The sequence below is a fragment of the Delphinapterus leucas genome, chromosome 11 (genome assembly GCF_059928025.1).
Source record: "Delphinapterus leucas isolate spDelLeu-1000000601 "Yukka" chromosome 11, BTC_Dleu_Yukka2, whole genome shotgun sequence".
In the NCBI taxonomy this organism is placed as follows: Eukaryota; Metazoa; Chordata; class Mammalia; order Artiodactyla; family Monodontidae; genus Delphinapterus; species Delphinapterus leucas.
In genome coordinates, this window is record NC_143139.1 from 60,851,140 (window position 1) to 60,875,308 (window position 24,169).

Sequence of the window (24,169 nt, forward strand, 5' to 3'; positions counted from 1 at the left end):
ACAGGGAGAATGATTTATATACCATAAGGTTCTTATAAGAATTCCAGGAGCTAATAATACATGTAAAAAGCACTTAAGAGACACAGGGAACTTTAAATGTTGGTCATTATTACTATCAATAAGGTTTTGGAATTCTAATTCTTTCCATTCAGAAGTTGAAATACTGATCTAGAGTACTTGAGTTACGGCAGACCTATCAAAGAGGTTTTCTAGATATTTGTTAATCCCCGATAATTTATCTTCACCATAACCAAGAGTTAATGGGTTTATCTTATTTCAAACACACCTCTGACACCTGAAAACTATGATGTGGAATTTCAGTAGGTAAACCAGAGGGAGATATTATACATTACAAAAACCCAATAGGTTGACTTTAAAAGAGAAGTACGTTCAGTATGTAATTCACTCTACAACTATTAATTTACCCATAACTTACCCAGGAACATTTAGGTGTAAATCAAGATATAACTAACACTACGGACGCTGTAAATGCAAAAGTTAGAGGTTGTACATGGCCATCCATACTAAAAGAATTTCCAACTGAGCCTCTATAAGATGCTGAAGTACAGCAAAAGTCGAAATATCAGCCTTCAACTCAAATAGAATCATTTATTTAAAACAATAATAATAGTAATAATATTGTTGTTGTGGTTATTATATTATTATTAATCAGCTATCATGAGTGGTTATCATTTACCAGGCTATGTTCTAAGCTTTTTATATGTATTAACGCATTTTAAGCCTTATAAAAATCTTATGTGCTGGACAGATACTATTATTATCTTCAATGCATGAGTTCTTTACATTAAAATATTTGTAAGCCCAAAAAAATATGCCACCACCGGAAGTAGGCTTTATGTCTTCTTTTTAATCTAAAACACTGGTACTTAGGAGGCAATAACCATTTATCTTGACTTTCCTATAGGAACTATATTTCAGTGTTTATTAGGTAGCCTTAAGATAATTAAGATCTCTTTCTTACAGAAAAACTTCAAGCGTAAAAAGAATGACAGAATTAGAAAATCACCATTTTTCCACCCTAATGTTGTTTTCCACCCTAATTGATCTTGATAATCAAAGAGTGCTTACACCTTTAGGTGAAAAGTTGATGGGGAACAGAATATTTACTAGGTGCCAACTGTCTTTTACTTTCAGGTTATAAGGGGAGAAAAGATGCAACTTTCAACTGAAAAGGATCAGGCTGCCACCACCTGAACCTACTGATCAATCTCACATCACTAATAGTGGGACAATCGTACGTTGAGTGAATTCTCATGCGAGGCAGCATGAAGTGGTACACATCCCCTAGAAAACAATCTTGCCAAAAATGTTCAACCTGAATGTAGCCAAGCCTTTGCATTTAACTTCCAGTTCACAGAAAATACAAAAGACACGGGGAAACAAATAAAACAATACTGCAAGGAGGCAATCAAATCGAAAAGGTCCAGCACTCTGTAGGGACACTGACCTAGTTTCTTAAAAAAGTCAAAGGCACAAGAGAAAATAAAATAAGAGTAAACAAGGAGGCTCTTTGGGGTTAAAGGAGATTTAATTATATAACAACCAAATGCAATGCATGAACTTTTCTTGGATCCTGGTTTCAAGAAGCTTATTGCAAAAAACTTGGGGACAATTGGGGAAATTTAAATTTGAGCTAGGTGTTAGCTTATATTAAATAATTATCATTAACTTTGTTAGATCTAATAAAGGTTTTATGGTTATATAAGAAAATGTTCTTAATTTTTAGAGACGGATTAAGTATTTGGGGGTACAACATCATGAGGTCTATGATTTACTCCAAATATTCCAGCCCCACCCCCAAATAAATAAAATAAATCCAACAAAAGGTTAATAATTTCTTACATCTACTTGATGGATTTATTAGTGCTCATTGTACTATTCTCTCAAATTCCCTGTTTGCCGGAAAATGTTTGTGACACATGAAAGTACTTTTAATGATTAGTAACTAACCTTTTTGTTGTTTCATTAAATTCCAAGTTAAAGAATTCCTCTAAATAGTCTAGTACACAGGTATATGAATCAGATGAACCATATTTATTACAGTCAAAATTCTGGTGCACAGAACAAAAACATCACATAAGCTGCATCCTTTCAGAATTTTATCTTAATGAAGCTTATGTATACCATTGTATACCATATATCCATTTTCAAAAAAACATTTAGTAACAAAAATGTTAACTTTCCAAAATATATTCAACAACCAAGCAATAAATTTTAGCATAGCAGTAATTGTTTTTATCTTGTTAAAGTTTTTCCAATTCCTGCAATGCTATATAAAAATGTCTCCATCTAACACTTGACTAGAAAAACATTTTCCACTGGAATAAGTTAGAAAATGATCATGTAACTTACTATTAACCAGTTAATATTCATTTAAAAAGAAGTAACTAAAGCCTACTTCAATGAATAATTCATAAAGTAACAACACTAAAACCTGACTAACTATACAGACAGTATAACATAATTAAGACTCTAAATTTTAAAAAATACTTGATAACCTAAGTACATATCAGCTTTCAAACACCAAATTTAAGTTCTTAATTTTAAAAGCAGAAGTCTTTCCACCACAGTTACCAGTAGTACCACAGGAGAGTTCAGAGCATTTGATCAAATAAACTTTAGCTAAGAAGCAGAATCGAATATACAAAAGGTATCAATTATGAATTAGGAATTCCATAATCCCTGGAAGTCCCCAAGACTCTTTTAAAGGGTCTGCAATGTCAAAACTAGTCTCATAATACTTTTTCACTGTGTTGACATTTTCACTGATAGTGCAAAAGCAATGCTGGGTAAGACCACTGGCACTTCAGCACATATCAAAACAGAGGCACCAGACTGCAGTAGTAGTCACTGATTTCTTCACTGCCATGCACTTGCAGTAAAAGAAGACCAGTTTCACTTACAAATGTCCTTGATAAAGCTAGACATAAAAATTAAAGAGATTTGCAAAAACTGTAAAACAGTAGTTCTCAGCCAGAGACAATTTTGTCCTGCAAGGGACATTTGTCAAGATCTAGAGCTGTTTCTAGTTGTCACAATCAGGAAAAATGCTATTGGCATCTAGTGCATAGTGGCCAAGGATGCTGCTAAATATCCTACAATGCACGGGATATCTCCCCTCAACAAAGAATTATCCAGCCCCAAATGACAATAGGGCCAAGGTTGAGGGACCCTGAGGGAAAAGAATACTACTCTTCTCATTCTCACTCAACCTTTTTTTGGTGGGGGAGAGGGAGACAGTTATTTTTCATAAAAATATTTTAATCATATTAATCTGTGATAGGTTTATTATTTAATTTTAAATGAATTAAGAGTAAACATTTTAAACAAACTATTACATATAAAATAAGCTACAGGATTTATTATATGACACAGGGAATGTAGCCAATATTTTATAATAAATATAAATGGAGTATAACCTTTAAAAATTGTGAATCACTATATTGTACACTTGTAATGTGCATAATATTGTACGTACATCAACTATACTTCAATTAAAAAAACACTGAACATTTTTTTAAGGTTTTAGTTTTAATTTACAATACAGTTAAGTATCAGGAGGTTACCTAACCCACATAAATGAAAGTTCTTTGGGGGCTTCAGTAATCTTTGACAGTACAAAGGAGTCCTGGACCAAAAAGTTTGAGAATCACTGAATTAGAAGAATGATACAAGTAACCAAATATGTTGTAGAATATAAGGGGAATTAAAGGACTCCAAAGGAAAATGCACTCATTTCAAGAGTATTATGAACAAGCAAAACAAACATCAACCTTTATAAAACCAAACAGTCCAAAAGAAAAGTCATGATAGACCCCCAAATGTCATTTTCTCCCTAAACACACACACACACACACACACACACACGCACACGCACACACACACCACACCACACCATCAAAAACAACAAAAAACATTAAAAGTACAACTCCTTACCCTGGCTATGAGGACTTGCTGGACTAAAACATGGCTGATACAAATCTTTGGTTGGTGTTGGAAAAGCTTCTTTCCCTTGGCGCTGACTCATCTTTCCTGGTGTCAGGTGTTGAGTATCGTCACTGTTTGCTACCACAGCTCAAGGAAAGAAGGGAAAAAGAATTAGTACTTAATTCATAGATTTACATAACGGCATAGTTAATAACATGGAATAGAACTACGACTGAAATGGCCTCAGTGGTTATATTCATTTTACCAACTCAATACTTTAATAAAAAATTAACATAAGTGTTTTATTTTTAGTTTGTTATCAATTCAAGAGGAATTTATAGGTATGAGTCAAATTATACAAATTATAGACCTCATAAAAATGAAAGTACATATTCTGATAATGAAAGTACTCCAAGGTTTACTGTCAACCTTTCATTGTGTTATTAACTCTATATATTTGCCAATAGAGCAGTAAGCAAAAGACAATGTCATTTCACAGAAGAAATACAAATGGTCAGTAAACATATGAAAAGATAGTCAACCTCATTAGTAATGAGAAAAAATACAAATTAATAGCAGTATAAAATGGTATTTTATATTCATTAGAATTTCTACTCTAATTTCTAATTTTCATGGAAAGTAGGTGTGATTCTTGTTTTAGAGATGGGGAAACTTTAGGTTCAGAGATTGTCTTGCCTAAGACTAAGTAATAGAGGTAAGATTCTAACTCAGAACCATTTGGTTCAAAGTCTGGTCTCAAAAGCTTGCTGTCCCAACAATCAATCTAGTGTTTAAGGCTGCTATTCACCCATTTGACAAAGCTACTAATACAGGAGAGCAATGTCCAGTTCCAGAGAGGGCAGAAAAGAGAAAAATACTCATTGAAGGAGTAGGGCAAATCGTGAGCAAATCCACAGTACCCCAGGATCTCCATTCTTTCATTTTATATAACTGCTTTTCAGTCTATGAAAACTTTAGTTTTATCTTGAGAGAGGATGATTCTGTCTTCAGTCTAGATGTAATTTTAAACTTAATGAGAACTTAATATTCACATTTTTAATCACCATATCTTTTAAATTTAATTGTTTTAACATGTTTTCAAATTGTGCTAAAGTTATCAAAATTATATTTTAGCTCCTTAAATTTTAAAGTAAAAACTAAAAAATACTTTCACTTATCATCCAAGTAAAGATATAAAAAATTTATTTTCCCATCAAGTCCATAAAAAAAAATCCTTATACTGATGACTACTAAATTTTTATCTCCTCCTAAACTCAAAAACTCACATATCCAACTACCTGCCTTATAATCACCTCTATTATTTTACAGACATCTCAAATTTATCCAGAACCATTCTTGCCTTTCCTTATCCTCCAAACCTGCCTCTCTCCCATCTGTTAATGCAATCAGTATTTCCTTCCCCCACTTTCTCAGGCCAAAAACCTTAGATGTATTCTTTGATATTTTTTCTTTCTTTCACATTTCATATCCAATTCATCTGTGAGATCTTTATACTCTATCTTCAGAATTTATCTGGAATCCTCCTACTTCTCCTCACTTCCACAACTACCACCCTGTTCCAAGCCAGCATTACCACCAATATCACAGCAGCAGATTTCTACTTGGTCTCCGGACTTAGCATCTTGCTCCCTGCCTTGTGTAGAGTTCATTTTCTATACAGAAGCCTGGGTAATCTTTGTAAACCATAGATCAGATTTGTATTAAGGAGAAATATCCACAATGGCTTTCCATTATATTTGCAATAAATTCCATGGCCTAAAGATTCAACAGTCTGGCCCCTGCTTATCTTTCCAACCTCATTCTCTACTATTTTCCTCTTTATTCACTTAGCTCCAGCCATAATGGCCTTCTTGGTATTCCTCAAACATGCCATCTTGCCCCAGTCGCAGCCCTTATATCTTTTTTCCCTTCTACCTCGAATACTTCTACCCCACATCTTCATATTATTGACCACTCTCATCCTTTGTTGTCTGTGTTCAAATGTCATCTCTTTAGAAAAGGCCCTCATTGTGCTTTTTGATAAGTCAGTTCCTAATTTTAATATAATACAATTTATCAATTCTGGTTTTGGTTTTTTTTTGTTTTGGTTAGTGCCCATTCTACCACAATTATATTCTATCACTTTACCCTACCTGATTTTCACTGTAGCTCTTATCAGCATCTGAAATTATATCATTTATTTGTCTATTATCTGCCTTCTACATGAGACCATAAATTCCATGAGAAGGGAGTTTTGCCTGCCTTATTTTTCCATAAATCCTCAAGTCCCAGTGTGATTCTGGCATACTGAAGGTGTTCAAAAGAATTTTGTTGAAGGAATCAAATCAACAAATTTTATATTTTTATGAAACTTCATTATCATAAAGTATATGGTGGCTTATTCAGTTACTAAATCCAATATCCATTTAATACCTAAAAATTATTACTGAAATTTAAAATGTATGGTATTGATATAGAGAGAGACAAATTGATCTAAAGACCTTAACAGAGAGCTCTCAGAGACAAACCCATGCTTATGTGGAGAGTGTATATATGCCAGAGGTAGGAAAGACTATGCAATTAATAATATTGATACTAGGAAAATTGGTCATCCATGTTGGAAAAATAGGTTCCACTCTCATAAAACACACAAAGAATATTTTTTATTAAATTAAAAACATAAATGCAAAAAGCAAAACTTGAAAGCTTTTTAAAGAAAATTTAAGAGAATATCTTTATAAATTTGGGGTAGGAAATGATTCCTTTAAAGAGGAATCCTTTAAAACCTACGTACCTATGGTCAACCAATCTATGACAAAGGAGGCAAGGATATACAATGGAGAAAAGACAGTCTCTTCAAGAAGTGGTGCTGGGAAAACTGGACAGCTACATGTAAAAGAATTAAATTAGAACACTCCCTAACACCATACAAAAAATAAACTCAAAATGGATTAGAGAACTAAATGTAAGACCAGACAATGTAAAACTCTTAGAGGAAAACATAGGAAGAACACTCTTTGACATAAATCACAGCAAGATCTTTTTTGATCCACCTCCTAGAGTAATGGAAATAAAAACAAAAATAAACAAATGGGACCTAATGAAACTTCAAAGTTTTTGCACAGCAAAGGAAACCATAAACAAGACAAAAAGACAACCCTCAGAATGGGAGAAAACATTTGCAAACGAATCAACGGACAAAGGATTAATCTCCAAAATATATAAATAGCTCATGCAGCTCAATATTAAAAAAACAAAAAACCCAATCCAAAAATGGGCAGAAGACCTAAATAGACACTTCTCCAAAGAAGACATACAGATGGCCAAAAAGCACATGAAAAGCTGTTCAACATCACTGATTATTAGAGAAATGCAAATCAAAACTACAATGAGGTATCACCTCACACCAGTTAGAAATGGCTTCATCAGAAAATCTACAAACAACAAATGCTGGAGAGGGTGTGGAGAAAAGGGAACCCTCTTGCACTGTTGGTGGGAATGTAAACTGATACAGCCACTATGGAGAACAGTATGGAGGTTCCTTCAAAAACTAAAAATAGAATTACCACATGATCCTGCAATCCCACTACTGGGCATATACCCAGAGAAAACCATAATTCAAAAAGACACATGCACCCCAATGTTCATTGCAGCACTATTTACAATAGCCTGGTCATGGAAGCAACCTAAATGCCCATTGACAGATGAATGGATAAAGAAGATGTGGTACATATATACAATGGAATATTACTCAGCCATAAAAAAGGAACAAAATTGGGTCATTTATTGAGATGTGGATGGATCTAGAGACTGTCATACAGAGTGAAGTAAGTCAGAAAGAGAAAAACAAGTATTTTATATTAACGCATATATGCGGAACCGAGAAAAATGGTACAGATGAACCGGTTTGCAGGGCAGAAATTGAGACACAGATGTAGAGAACAAACATATGGACACCAAGGGGGGAAAGCGGCAGGGGGTGGGGGTGGGGGTGTGATGAATTGGGCTATTGGGATTGACATGTATACACTGATGTGTATAAAATTGATGACTAATAAGAACCTGCTGTATAAAAAAATAAATAAAATTCAGAAATTAAAAAAAAGACACAACAAAGCACTAACCAAAAAAGAAAAAAAAAATTAAGAATTAATCTAATCAAAAGATATAAAGAAATCAAAAAAAACAAGAGAAGATATTTGCAACACATATAATTAACAAAGAGTTGGTATCCAGAATATGTTAAAAAAAAAAAAAAACTCGTATAAATCAATTAGAAAAAGACCAAAAATGCAAAAGAAAAATGGGAGGATGCATCGAAAAGAATGCCTGAGAATAAACTTAACCAAGGAGTTGAAAGACCAGTACACTGAAGACTGTAAAACACTGAGGAAAGAAACTGAAGAAGACATACACAAATGGAGAGATATACCATGCTATGGATTGGAGGGATAGTATTTAAATGTCCATACTACCCAAAGCAATCTATAGACAATGCAATCCCTCTCAAAATTCCAATGGAATTCGTGTGGAACCACACAAGACCCCGAGCAGCCAAAGCCATCTTGAGAAAGAACAAAGCTGGAGGTATCACACTCCCTGATCTCAAATTATATTACAAAGCTACAGTAATCAAAACACTGTCGTATTGGCATAAAAAGGGACACATAGATCAATGGCACAGAATAGAGAGCCCAGAAATAAACCTACACATATATGGTCAATTAATTTATGACAAAGAAGCCAAGAATATACAATGGGGAAAAGGCCAGTCTCTTTAATAAATGGTGTTGGGAAAACCAGACAGACACATGCAAAAGGATGAAACTGGACCACTTATTTTCTGACAAAATAATTAAGTCAAAATGGATTAAAGACTCAAATTTAAGACCTGAAACTATAAAACTCCCAGAAGAAAACTGGAAGTGACCTTCTTTTTTTCTTTTTTAAAAAAAATTTTTTAATTTATTTTTGGCTGTGTTGGGCCTTCATTGCTGCGTGCAGGCTTTCTCTAGTTGCGGCGAGTGGGGGCTGCTCTTCACTGCGGTGCATGGGCTTCACATTGCGGTGTGCGGGTTTCTCACTGCAGTGGCTTCTCTTGTTGCAGAGCACAGGCTCTAGGTGCACGGCCTTCAGTAGTTGCAGCACGCAGGCTCAGTAGTTGTGGCTCGTGGGCTCGAGAGCGTAGGCTCATTAGTTGTGGCGCACGGGCTTAGTTGTCCACAGCATGTGGGATCCTCCCGGACCAGGGCTTGAACCCATGTCCCCTTCATTGGCAGGTGGATTCTTAGCCACTGCACCAACAGGGAAGTCCCTGGAAGTGAGCTTCCTGACATCAGTCTTGGCAATGATTTTTTAGATTTGACAGCAAAAGTAAAGGCAATAAAAGCAAAAATAAACAAGTGAAACTACATCAAACTAAAAAGCTTCTGCACAGCAAAGGAAACCATCAATACAATGAATGGAATAAAATGCTTGCAAATTATATATCTGATAAGGGGTTAATATCCAAAATATATAAAGAACTCATATAGCTCAATAGCCAAAAGGTACATGAAAAGATGCTCAACATCACTAATCATCAGGGAAATGCAAATCAAAACCACAATGAGGTATCACCTCACACCTGTTAGAATTGCTATTATCAAAAAGACAAGAAATAACAAGTATTGATGAGGATGTGGAGAAAAGGGAACCCTTGTGCACTGTTGGTGGGAATGTAAATTGGTGCAGCCATTATGGAAAACAGTATGTAGGTTCCTCAAAAAGTAAACCTATATAGAACTACCACATGATCCAGCAATTCCACTTCTGGGTATTCATCCAAAGAAAATGAAAACGCTAATTTGAAAAGATATACGCATTCCATGTTCACTGGAGCATTATTTACAATAGCCAAAATACGGAAACAACCTAAGTGTCCATCAATGGAAGAATGAAATCTTTTCATTTGTGACAACACGGATGGACCTTCAGAGCATTATGCTAAGTGAGATAAGTCAGAGAAAGACAAACACCATATGATCTCCTTTATATGTGGCAGCTAAACAAATAACCAAGAACAACAACAAAAACTGAACTCACAGATATAGATAACAAATTGGCAGTTTGCCAGAGAGGGGGATGGCGTTGTGCTTGTGCAAAATGGGTCAAAAGGTACAAACTTCCAGTTATAAAATAAATAAGTCATGTGGATGTAATGTACAGCATGGCAACTAGAGTTAATAATACTGTATTGCATATTTGAAATTTGCTAAGAGAGTAAATCTTTTTTAAAATTGAAGTACAGTTGATTTACTATGTTTCAGGTGTATAGCAAAGTGATTCAATTATATATCTATATGTATATAGATATCTACCTATCTATATTCTTTTTCAGATTCTTCTCCATTATAAGTTATCACAAGAGTAAATAAATCTTAAAGAAGAAGAAATTTTTTTTCACAAGAAAAAAAATTCTGTAACGATGTATGGTGATGGATGTTAAGTGGATTTATTGTGGTTATCACTTCAAAATATATACAAATATGGAATCATTATGTTGCACACTTGAAACTACTACAATGTTGTATGTCAATTATACCTCAATTAAAAAATTTTTTAATTAAAAAAAGAGAAAAATGGTGGGAAAACATAAACAGTTAGTTCATGGAAGAAGAAATGCAAATGGCCAATAAATGTACAAAAAGATTTTCATCCTCTTTAGCAGTCAGGAAAAAACAAATCAAGATCACAATGAAATAAATATTTTACACTCAGTAAAACTGAAAAAAATTAGTAAGTCTGATAATGCCAAATACTGGTTAAGGATGGGATCAGTGAGCCATCTTAAGCATTGCTGGCAGAATATAAACTGATATAAGCACTTTGGAAAACCATTTAGGGCTTACAAAATTGAATTTCACATATCCTATGTGTCCAAAAATTCCACTCCTAGCTTTATACCTAGAAATACTCTTCTATGTGTGTACCAAGAGACAAAAATAAGATTCGTTCATAGCAATGCTGTTCATAATAGCAAAAATCAAAGCAACTTAAATATTCATCAATTGAAAACAATATGGATTAATATATTGTGGTATAGGCATATAATGGAATAGTATATAGCACTAGAAACAGATGGTCTTTATCTATACCCAGTAACATGGCTGAATCTTGGAAATCCAATGTTAACTACAAAAAACAAGTCAGAGAAAATGACATATAGCATGATACCATTCCTATAAAATTAAAAACCTAGCAAAACTTAGTGATACATATGTAACATAAAAATAACCCCAAAAATCTATTTTTGAAAAAGCAAAGAATAATAAACAAAAAAATACAAATTAGTCATCACCCCTGGGGGGGGGTAGGCACAGGGGGAGGAAAGAGAAGAAGCACATAGATAGACATGAGGCATTTGTAGGATTCAAATTCTGTAGTTGAATGGTAGGTTCAATATGTACTCACTGTATGATTATGCTTTATAATTTACATATGCTTCATATATTCTTTTATAGTATTAGTACATTTAAGGCTAATTTAAATACATTATAAGAACAGCTAAAAGAATTAAAGTATGCTTTAGTATTCCATAAGAAAGACATACTAAGTCTTGAATAACTTCACTATATAAAAAAGGAAAAGTGTAAACTTAGTTCTATTCACCCCTTTCTAACTCCTTATTGATTGAGGTATTACTGTTTATGATTTTGATAACCTTGAAATGAGAGGGCTTATAGAAATAGCAATACACAGAGTATATTTCCTTAAAAAAAAACAGAAAGCATTTTAAAATTTGTTTTCTTTCACCGCATTCACAAACATTAACTATACAGAAAATTTGCGTAATATAAAAATCATTTTGATGTCCTATATCACTTGCACAATAGTAGACTATTCACATATAAAGGGCAGTGACTTTATTCTCATTTGTATCTTTTGGCATAAAACTGACAATAAATACTTACTAAATGCTTGGATCGATATTTGACCAATGAATCACTGCAGGACTCCAAAACAGTTTCTGGTAATTCAATCAACTGCCTAACCTTCTAAAGATATTAGCATTATAGTGCCCTCTCCTGGTTCTACTTTGTAGTCAAAGTAAAGCAAAGCCACCTACTTTGCTAGTCATATTACTTTTAAATATGGTAAAAACTAATCACACTGGAATAATAGTAATATAATTAACATACTGTAACTTCTAAGAGAATATGATTCTATAACTACCATTCTTTCTGAATTCAACTCATCAATACAAAATCTGAAGAATATTACAAGCCTCAAAGTCTGGTGTTTGCTTTTACTCTAAGTGAAAACTAATAAGTAAAGTAATTGTTTAAAGTCATACAAATCTCTATGAAAATCCTAAATAACCCCTTACAGAGGATATACCTTTTCTCAAATACATAAGTAATTTGAATATGATCTTCATAGTTTTTTCATTCAATTGTACAGATCCTAATGAAGTACTATGTGAAATTACTTTTCACTCAAACAGATATATGGTCTGCAGTAAATAATTATACAGCCTCAGTCTTTAAACAGTTGGCAGAGTACAATATAAACTCTTCTCTACTATATGTTGTATATTTTAATTTACATATGCTTAAAATATATAACCACAATAAATTTCTAAAAATGCAATTCTATTTGTAAAGTTCAGCAGTGCCAATCAGTTCACCTGAGCCAACATCTAAATATATGAGGTAATTAAAGTAACTGAAAAATGCATTGAAAATATCTACCAGGTATCACAAGTAAGCCTGAACAAGAAAGCATAAAAATGTTTTGGGATTTGTATACTTTTTCTATTTTTAAATTTCACTATTCTAATAATGCGAGATGTATAATAAACAATATATTTAAAATACTATGAATTGTTGCAATTAGAATAAAAAAGGAATTTTAGCATATCACTTTAAATTACCTCTCTTTTTAGAAAACAAAATCACAAATATACTATAACCATTATTAGAGAAAACAGCAACTAATCTAGACCAAAGTATTTTACAACTAGAAGAAACTTTGCCATTATCTTGCTCAGTCCCCTTCTTTAGCCAATAACAAAAATGAGCCCCAAAGTGGTGAATTGACTTACTACAGTCAATTACTTAGGAATAAATACTAAAACATCCTAAATTGATATAATTTCCACATTGGTCTTGAATAAAGTTAAAATCTTTGTCTGATTTATGATGCAGTAATATCTTAATTATTTGGTTAGACTTGAATTCAGTAAAATGATAAGTTTCATTCTGATTTCTGAAAATCAGAAGATGACATATTGAACTAGCAACCAATTCTAACTCCTTAGATATTTAAGTTCTTAGCTTCAGGCTCTTCATCTACAAATTAATGCTTTATTAAATGATCTCTGAAGTTTCATTCACCTCAGTAATTCTATGACTTTTAATATGTCACAAAGCTTTGAAATTATGTATTCATGGGTCTAACTCCCCTACTAGTTTATAATGATCTTAAGGGCATGGCACATGTTTTATTCATCGTGTATCCCCTGAAGCTAGCACAGCGTCTGGTCAAGAAAAATTTTTTTGGACATAAATTTAAAGGGTGTATCTTCTAAATCCCTAGATAAAACAGGTCACTTATGAAATCACCAAAGTATACATAAAAACTTTTCATAACCAAAGTATCTATTATGTAAAAATTCTGACAAAATAAGACACTATTTCTCACTTTCATATGGCAGTGAATTTGTTGTACTATATCCAGCCTCAGAGTGCTCTGATCTATGCTTTGTGATGACTGTAGAAAGGATACTATAAAGAAGTATTAATTCATAATTTAGGAATTATCAATTTATAAATTATGAAGTAGATAACTGGCTAAATAAATAATCCATATTCAGATAATCAGGATGTAAATATACAAACACTATCAATCTCAGATGGACACTGACAACAGATGGGTACTGAATGATCATTCATATTCTTTACTTTATATTTCAATGCCTGGAAAGAAAAGCAGAAGACTTAATAACCAAAATGGAAATACCACATGCCTTTTCTAAGTACACATCAAAATATTATCATGTCTCCAAACATGCCATTCAAACTTTAGCTACTTACTTGATGGCCCAAGGACATCTTTGCTATCACCAAGAAGCTTTTAATGCAGGGTAATTGAGCAGCAAACAAATACAATCCAAATCAGGAAGAAGCAAAATGTATCAGGATTGAAGCAGCAGTGAAACAAAAGGACAAGGAAAATAGCATTAGTTTTATAAGTAGAAAGCACATGCATATCAATTCTAATAATCATAATTCACAAGGAATTTTCTTTTCCACACATAAAAAGACATTGGCTTAGGCGTTATGTTTGTTTTAATTTTGGAAAATGAAGGTGGAAAGAGAAAAATGAAATCACCCAAGTATTTTGTTTTGAAAATTACTCAAGTGAAAAATTACTTTCAACTATAATTCAAGATATGGGTTAGGAGTGATAAAAAATTATTTAGAAATGTAAAGGACAGCCAAAAAGTTATTCATTTAAATTCAAGTGGCTTAAAAATATATAACACCCATGCACTATTAAATATTAGTTCTGCATGCCATGAAAGCACTTAACACTACACAGAAATTCAGGATGTTTCTTCTACATAAAGAAAGGAGTTTACTGAGTGCTTATATTATGCCAAGCATGTGCAAAGAGCTTTTACAGAGACATCAACAAAGTGGAACAAATTATTTTCTCAAATGGCAAAAAAACAAAGAGTATTGATTAGAAGAACAATAAATTTTACTAAGTTAGGCAAAACTTTCTTAGGACCCACTAATATCAAGCATATAATCTAGAGCTACTAGTCTCTAGGAAGTCAGAAGATCCAATTCTTAAATGATTAACTTGCAATCAACTAAAAGAAACAGGAAAAAGACTGCTGATCTTTGTCTAGTAACTATCTTAATAAACAGCATTACACTATATGTCACGTATAGACAAGTGTTTTGGTCTCCCTTGGCAGGAACAGAGTCCTTAGCTCTCTCCTTCATTTCAAATACCAAACATGGAAACGTATCAGAAGTGAATAAACAAACAAACAAAAAGTTCCCACCACTAATGACATTATTGTTTGGTCTTATTTAAAGGGAATGGGGAATCTTAATTGGTTTTGACCAAAAAAAAAAAAAAGTAGCAGTTGTTTGATTTAGGGCTTCTGCTGTCACCTAGGGGAAAAAAAAAATCTTGGCCCTGTTACTTCCCTAAAGTGATGGTTATTTCACAATGCTTAAAATTATGTTCTAATGCCTTTAAAGGCATTTGTTCTATTCATTTTTTCTATAGGTGTCCATTTAAATTCATTCTTCTATAAACTGAGTTCACAGATAAACTAAAAAGAAATACAGCTTTAGTGACAACGAAATAATTGTGCTCAAATCCATTACAGCTAGCAAGCATGTGGGAAGAGATTAAAGTATTTGTGGCAGGCAACCTCTAAAATGGCCCCAGTGATCCCCACTTTTTGGTGTATAATCCCCTCTCTTTGAGCATATACTGGACTTGCTGAATCACTTCTAATGAACAGAAAATGGCAGAGGTGAAAGGATGTCATTTCCAAAATTAGACTGTAACAAGACTATGACTTCAACCTTGTTTGTGGTCTCTTGCTCTCTCCTAGATAGATGATCCTGGGGAAAGCCAGCTGCTGCATCATGAGGCAACCCTGTAGAAAGGCCCATGAGGCAAAGGAACTGAGGTCTGTCCACAAACCCTAAGTGACCCTGGAAATGGCTCTCCCGCCTCCCCTGACGCCCTCAGCGGCAGCTCCCACTCTCCAGTAGCTTGATTGCAACCATATGAAAGACTCTGAGCTAGAGACACCTAGCAAAGCTGCTCTTAAATTCCTGACTCACTGAAATTGTAAGATAATAAATGCTTGTTTTCTACCATTTAATTTTGGGATGATTTGTTATATATCAATAAATAACTAATACAATATTGGAAAACTGAAGGAAGTTCAGAACCTGACAGAGACAACTATGGCAAACTTTACAAATCCTTCATAGACATCTTTTGGAAAAATCTTCCTGTACTGATATGAATAATTACCAGTTTCCCTAGATTTACCTATAACTTCCTAAAGGAAAGAATGATTCTAACCATACTTACATAGTTAAGAGTACTTAATTTCACAAGGGCCAGTCACATTTGAAGCTTTTGAGCTGGTCTTCTACTTAGAATAAAAGATCAAGTTCACTTTCATTGTACAGTTCTATATGATTTAATTCTCAGATTTTGTTGATTAAAAGCACCATGTCATCTTCTGTGCAGCTGTACTCCTTATATATTTACTCCCAGAAAATAATCCCTAGCATACACAACAGCTTCTGAACATTTATTTCAAATTATGCTTTCAACATTATATCCTCAGGCATATTGGTGTCATATAAATCTGAATGTATTGTATTAATCCAATATTTTTCTCAGGCTGAGGCACTGGAGAATAATCAAAGTAAACACTGTCTATTCTTATCATTAATCTATCATCCATCCATCCATCCAAATATTCACTGAGTACCTACTATATAGACAGGTATCATTTTAGGCACTGAGAAATATAGCAGTGAACACAACAGACAAAAATCCTGTCCTTGTGGTAGTTATGTTCTAGTAGGGAAGATAAACAGTAACATAATAAACAAGTAAAATTTTGATGTATATTATATAGTATAAATACTAAGGAAAAATAAGCAGAAAGTGAAGACATAAAATGTTAGGGAAGATGGAGTTAAAGTTTTAGATAGGGTGGCCTAAGAAGGCTTCACTACCAAGCTGACTGAACAAAATGAGGAAACTTAACCATAAGGACTTAAAGGGGAAGAGTACTCCAGGGAGAGGGAGGATCAAGTACAGAGCAGAGTACTTGGATAGCAAGACTGGAGTGTTTGGAGAAAAGTGAAAAGGCCAGAGGGCTGGAAACAAGGCAAGCAGGAGAGTAGCAGATGAAGTCAAAGAAGTAAACAGCTGTAGGACTTTATAGGACATAGTCAAGGCTTCTGTTTTATTCTGGATGAAATAGGGAGCCACTGGATGGTTCTGAGAAAAGGAGTAACATACATGATTATGTTTTAACAGGACTGCTCTGGCTGCTATGTTGAGAATAGACCAGAGGGACAAGGGTATTATCAGCTCAGAGGTTACTGCAATAATCTAGGGGAGAGATGAAGGAGACTTGGACCAAGATGGGAGCAGTGACAGTGATGAGAAGTAGTTAAGTTCTAAATATATTTTTAAGGTAAGGTCAACAGGATTTCCAAACAGGCCAAGCAGGAGGTAAAAGAAAAAAAGGAATCAAAATGATGTCAAGTGTTGGAGTCTGAGCACCTGGAAGGATGAACTGCCATAATCTGAGATGGAAAAGACAGTGAGACAAGCTAGTTTACAGGGAGAAATATAGGTACAATCATCCCTTGGTATCCAGAGAGAACTGCTTCCAAGACACCTCCCACCTCCACCCCACCCCACCACAATACCAAAATCTGCGGATGCTCAAGTCCCTTATATAAAATGGTGTAGTATCTGTATATAACCCATGTATATCCTCCTATATACTTTATGTCATCTCTAGATTACTTATAATATCTAATTCAAAGTAAATGCTATGTAAATAGTTGTAAATACAATGAAAATGCTATGTAAATAGCTTATAGCATGTGATAAATCCAAGTTTTGCATTTTGGAACTTTCTGGAATTTTTTTCCCCAAAATAATTTCCATCTGCAGTTGGCTAAATCTTTGGATGCAGAACCCTCGGACATGGAGGGCCAACTGTAGCTCAGTTTGGAATAGGTTAAGTTTGAAATGCCTGTCAGACATCTAAGTCAAAATGTCAAGTAGGCAGCTAGACACACAGACCTGTACAGGGAAAGGTTTAGGTTGGTAAGAAAATAGTATAAATTATGGTATGTGTGATAGTTAGGGTGTATGATCTGAATGGCTTCATCACAGGAGATTGAAAAATGCCACAGGATAAAAGAACAGCCTCCAGAAAACGTACATTATAATGGAACAACAGAACTAAGAATTAAAGCTGAAACACTACAAATAGAAGCAGAAACACAATGAAAAATAAGCTTCACTTCAGAAACCTTTCCCAGAAGGATGTGGATAAAAAGGCATTAAGTTGAGATGCAAGTGAAATCATCCTCCCAGAATTATTTGCAAGTGATGCTAACTGGGAAACAATATATAAGTAATTGAAGATTACATATTAATTTTACCAAGTAACTGACATCACTGAAGTCTTCTACACACTGCTGAACCGCACACTACACTTCTTATTCTTACTGCTTTTAGGATTGGGCCTAATTTGTGCAGTTCCATATTGTATAACCCATGAATAAAGACGATGTGGAAGTATTGATGTGGAAATGCTCTATACAAGTACCTTTTAAGATATTAAAAAAAATAAAAAGCTAGCCACTCTTCTTGGCTTTTGATAGAGAACAAAATACTGCTAGAATTTCAAGGAATCCAGGAACTTTCTCCTCAGCTTGTTCAGAAAAAGAGCATTTAAGATATGACAGGGCTTCCCTGGTGGCGCAGTCGTTCAGAGTCTGCCTGCCGATGCAGGGGACACGGGTTCGTGCCCTGGTCCGGGAGGATCCCACATGCCGCGGAGCGGCTGGGCCCGTGAGCCGTGGCGGCTGAGCCTGCACGTCCGGAGCCTGTGCTCCGCAAAGGGAGAGGCCACAACAGTGAGAGGCCCACGTACCGCAAAAAAAAAAAAGATATGACAGAAACATTTTCTCTCTCTGAGCAACTTATCATGTTTACAATTATCCCTTGAACAATGTCCATACAGTCATCTCAAATTTTTTATCATATAAATAAATTCTCTACTTTGGCAGAAAGCATGAGCTGAAAAATAATAATAGTAACATGCCTAGAATTTTTCTACTTGGTATTCAATAGCATACTACCAGTACTTTAAATAAAAGCATGAAATATAGCCATTATCTAAATCTTTACTGATTTTAGTCTACAAATATCAGGAAAAGAGCATAATATTAAAAATGTGATTTTACTTTAATGTACTTCTAAATATTTGCCATGCCATCTATAATTAGCATAAAACTTGTGATCTTTAAGCAATGTAAAGGAAGAGGTAGAAGTTCATAATCACACCCTTCAACCTGAGAAACCCCTCAGTCCTGAGCAATCCAGAACAGATGGCCACCCTGTATATATAATACAGAAACAATACCATGACGTTTATAGCTTGATTTCATTGCCTTTAGCACGGCACCTCCCTGTTTTATTGATTTGACTTACTTGTTGAGCTTAAGAGAAAGTACAAATAGCTTATCAAGCACTGATATGAGTAGAGCTTAAAAATAAAATTTCAAGCAGACGGCACCTCTTCCCTCAATACAGTTGATCAAGTTGTACTCAGAGAAGCAATCCTACTTCAGTGGGCTCTTGGAAGCCACAATACTAAAGAAGAATTATATAAAACATCTGAAGAGTGCTTGGACTTCCCTGGTGGTGCAGTGGTTAAGAATCCACCTGCCAATGCAGGGGACAGGGGTTCGAGCCCTGGTCCAGGAAGATTCCACATGCTATGGAGCAACTAAGCCCGTGTGCCACAACTACTGAAGCTCACGCACCTAGAGCCCATGCTCCGCAACAAGAGAAGCCACTGCAGTGAGAAGCCCGCACACCAACACGAAGAGTAGCCCCCGCGTGCTGCAACTAGAGGAAGCCAGCACACAGCAGCACAGACCCAGTGCAGCCAAAAATTAAAAAAAAAAAAAAGGAGAATAAATTTTTTAAAAAACAGAAAATTAAAAAAAAAAAGAATGTTCTACTTAGTGTTATCTTTGGCTCTTAGAGTAAGAAACTTCAATGAGGGATATACAACGCAGCTGAGATCTGTTTGTTCTTTAAACAGGAGTCATCACTCTACACTTAAATAAATTTTTTCATATTCCTGCAATCGTTTGCAAAACACACATGTGCACATTTTATCCCTGAGTTTTACAGGAGGGATTTTAAGGGAATATTTTTCTGGGACTAGAGTTTATCGCTGTTAGAGAATATGATCTGATCTGCCAGGCAGTTACATTTTTGATACAGCAATTCCACCACTAGGAATGTATACTAAAAGATGTGTTCAAGGATATTTATCACATCATTTATAGTAATCTACTTAAAACAGGGAATTAAATAAATAATAATACATTCACATAATAAAATACTATGTAGTCATTATAGTTTGGTTTTTTTTTCAGGGACTGAAAAACATTCATTATATATTGGCTTTTAAAAGTGTTATATACTGAATCACTTTGCTATACAGCAGAAATTAACACAACATTGTAAATCAACTATACTTCAGTAAAACAAAATTTTTTTAAAGTAGGTTATAAAGAAGTTTGTATGATATGACTCCATTTTTATGAAATTTCATGTGTAAGATATACACATATGAACACATATATGCCACAAAAATAAAAACAGTGGTTACCTCTAGAAGGTAGAATTTTATTTATTATATTTTTCTTTATTGTTTAAAAATGCCAGATTGGTATGCATTATTTTTATAGTCAAAAAAGATTAAATCTATTTACATATTGGAAAAATGAAAACGCAATTTTCAAAGTGATCTTTTTGATCTATGTTAGCTACGTTTTATAATGGCATAATCATCTATGATTAAACATAGTGGAAAATATATTTTAAGAATATAACTTGAAATCCTAAAAAAAATACAAAAATGTTAACATTTTGAACATAATACCAAATATTACTCTCTGTCTCTTGAACTTCAGCAATTTCTGCAAATGGCAAGATCTAAAAAAAAAGACAAATTTTCTCAGGAGTGATTTAATTTCGTATACCTGAATCTGAATCTAGAGAGCCTGCACAGTTTGTCAAATGAATTAAGTGGTGCATTAATCTTAAAAAGTAGCAAAAAAAAAAAAAAAAAAGCAATAGTATGCTTACCAGTATCTGTACACTGGAAACTAAAGCCTTAAAAAAAAAATCCCGAGGCTTCAGGAAATTACAATCAATCTGCCAACCCATGAAGTCTTCTCGGACATGTTCTGGGGCTTTTTCCCAGTTCTTATCCTCCTTGCATATATTTAATTACACCAGCCCTTCCACCATGCAAGCCCTCTCCTACTTTCCATGCAAGTCCTCTCTCCTCCTTTAGTTTCTAAAATACGCCACTGCTCTGGCTTCCTTTCTCCTAATTGCCTACCTCCACTTGGTCCTCCAATTCAATAAGTGAGTGACCTTAACCAATGACCAATCCTCAACTATTTGTTGTTTTCTCTCTACCTGCTCTCTTCCTGCAGATTCCATTCTTAATGAAGGCTCATTTGCTACCTTTATTCAGACAACTTTCAAGTTTCTTCTTCAGGCCTAGCCTATCTCCAAAACTTCAGCTCAACATATTCCTACCTGTATGTTCAGACATTATTGCAAATTAACTTCCGGTTCTAAAATTCTGTTAACAGGCCCTGAACCAAGATGGCGGAGTAGAAGGGCGCGCTCTCACTCCCTCTTGTGGGACACCAGAATCTCAACTAGCTGCCGGACAATCATCGACAGGAAGACGTTAAACTCACCAAAAAAGATACCCCACATCCAAAGACAAAGGAGAAGCCACAATGAGACGGTAGGAGGGGTGCAATCACAGTAAAATCAAATCCCATAACTGCTGGGTGGGTGACTCACAGACTGGAGAACACTCATACCACAGAAGTCCACAGCGGGAGGAGGAATTCCTACAGAATCAGACTTTGAAGTCTAGTGGGATTTGATTGCAGGACTTTGACAGGACTGGGGAAAACAGAGACTCCACTCTAGAGGGCACACACAAAGTAGTGTGTGCATCAGGACCCAGGGGAAGGAGCAGTGACCCCAGGGGAGACTGAATCAGACCTACCTGTTAGTGTTGGAGGGTGTCCTGCAGAGGCGGGGGTGGGGGCTTTGGCCCACTGTGCGGACAAGCACACCGGCAGCAGAAGTTCTGGTAAGTACTCCTTGGCATGAGCACTCCCAGAGTCTGCCATTAGCCCCACCAAAGACCCCAGGTAGGCTCCAGTCTTGGGTTGCCTCAGGCCAAACAACCAACAGTGAGGGAACCCAGCCCCATCCATCAGCAGTCAAGCGGATTAAAGTTTTACTGAGCTCTGCCCACCAGAGCAACAGCCAGCTCTACCCACCACCAGTCCCTCCCATCAGGGAACTTGCACAAGCCTCTTAGATAGCCTCATCCACCAGAGGGCAGACAGCAGAAGCAAGAAGAACTACAATCCTGCAGCCTGTGGAAGGAAAACCACATTCACAGAAAGACAAGATGAAAAGGCAGAGGGCTATGTACCAGATGAAGGAACAAGATAAAACCCCAGGAAAACAACTAAATGAAGTGTAGATAGGCAACCTTCCAGAAAAAGAATTCAGAATACTGATAGTGAAGATGATCCAGGACCTCGGAAAAAGAATGGAGGCAAAGATCGAGAAGATGCAAGAAATGTTTAACAAAGACCTAGAAGAATTAAAGAACAAACAAACAGAGATGAACAATATAATAACTGAAATGAAAAATACACTAGAAGGAATCAATAGCAGAATAACTGAGGCAGAAGAACGGATAAGTGACCTGGAAGACAGAATGGTGGAATTCACTGCTGTGGAACAGAATAAAGAAAATATAACAAAAAGAAATGAAGACAGCCTAAGAGACCTCTGGGACAACATTAAACGCAACAACATTCACATTATATGGGTCCCACAAGGAGAAGAGAGAGAGAAAGGACCAGAGAAAATATATGAAGAGATTATAGTCGAAAACTTCCCTAACATGGGAAAGGAAATAGCCACCCAAGTCCAGGAAGCACAGCGAGCCCCATACAGGATAAACCCAAGGAGAAACACGCTGAGACACATAGTAATCAAATTGGCAAAAATTAAAGACAAAGAAAAATTACTGAAAGCAGCAAGGGAAAAACGACAAACAACATACAAGGGAACTCCCATAAGGTTAACAGCTGATTTCCCAGCAGAAACTCTACAAGCCAGAAGGGAGTGATGTACTTAAGTATATCATGATATACATGATATACTTAAAGTGATGAAAGGGAAGAACCTATAACCAAGATTACTCTACCCAGTGAGGATCTCATTCAGATTCGATGGAGAAATCAAAAGCTTTACAGACAAGCAAAAGCTAAGAGAATTCAGCACCACCAAACCAGCTCTACAACAAATGCTAAAGGAACTTCTCTAAGTGGGAAACACAAGAGAAAAAAAGGACCTACAAAAACAAACCCAAAACAATTAAGAAAATGGTCACAGGAACATACATATCGATAATTACCTTAAACGTGAATGGATTAAATGCTCCAACCAAAAGGCACAGGCTTGCTGAATGGATACAAAAACAAACCCATATATATTGTCTACAAGAGACCCACTTCAGACCTAGGGACACATACAGACTGAAAATGAGGGTATGGAAAAAGATATTCCAGGCAAATGGAAATCAAAAGAAAGCTGGAGTAGCAATACTCATATCAGATGAAATAGAATTTAAAATAAAGAATGTTACAAGAGACAAGGAAGGACGCTACATAATGATAAAGGGATCAAGCCAAGAAGAAGATATAACAATTACAAATATATATGCACCCAACATAGGAGCACCTCAATACATAAGGCAACTGCTAACAGCTATAAAAGAGGAAATCGACAGTAACACAATAAGAGTGGGGGACTTTAACACCTCACTTACACCAATGAACAGATCATCCAAAATGAAAACAAATAAGGAAACACATGCTTTAAATGACACAATAGACCAGATAGATTTAATTGACATTTATAGGACATTCCATCCGAAAACAGCAGATTACACTTTCTTCTCAAGTGCGCACGGAACATTCTCCAGGATAGATCACATCTTGGGTCACTAATCAAGCCTCAGTAAATTTAAGAAAATTGAAATCATATCAAGCATCTTTTCTGACCACAATGCTATGAGATTAGAAATCAATTACAGGGAAAAAACCATAAGAAACACAAACACATGGAGGCTAAACAATACGTTACTAAATAACCAAGAGATCGCTGAAGAAATCAAAGAGGAAATCAAAAAATACCTAGAGACAAATGACAATGAAAACACGATGGTCCAAAACCTATGGGATGCAGCAAAAGCAGTTCTAAGAGGGAAGTTTATAGCTATACAAGCTTACCTCAAGAA

General features: G+C 35.1%; 1 protein-coding gene across 8 annotated transcripts in view; it reads right to left on the reverse strand.

The window, feature by feature from the left end:
• OSBPL8 (oxysterol binding protein like 8) overlaps window positions 1-24,169 on the reverse strand; it is a 195,713-nt gene that overhangs the window by 91,618 nt on the left and 79,926 nt on the right. For 4 of the 8 annotated variants that reach the window (XM_022559907.3, XM_022559908.3, XM_089921058.1 and 1 more), the window contains 2 exons: window positions 14,025-14,061; window positions 3,958-4,095 (listed from right to left, as the gene is read on the reverse strand). In XM_022559907.3, the coding sequence (XP_022415615.1) occupies window positions 3,958-4,095; window positions 14,025-14,061 (175 nt within the window). The remainder of the gene's footprint in view (window positions 1-3,957; window positions 4,096-14,024; window positions 14,062-24,169) is intronic. The other 4 variants (XM_022559911.2, XM_089921060.1, XM_022559910.3 and 1 more) reach the window with 3 other exon arrangements.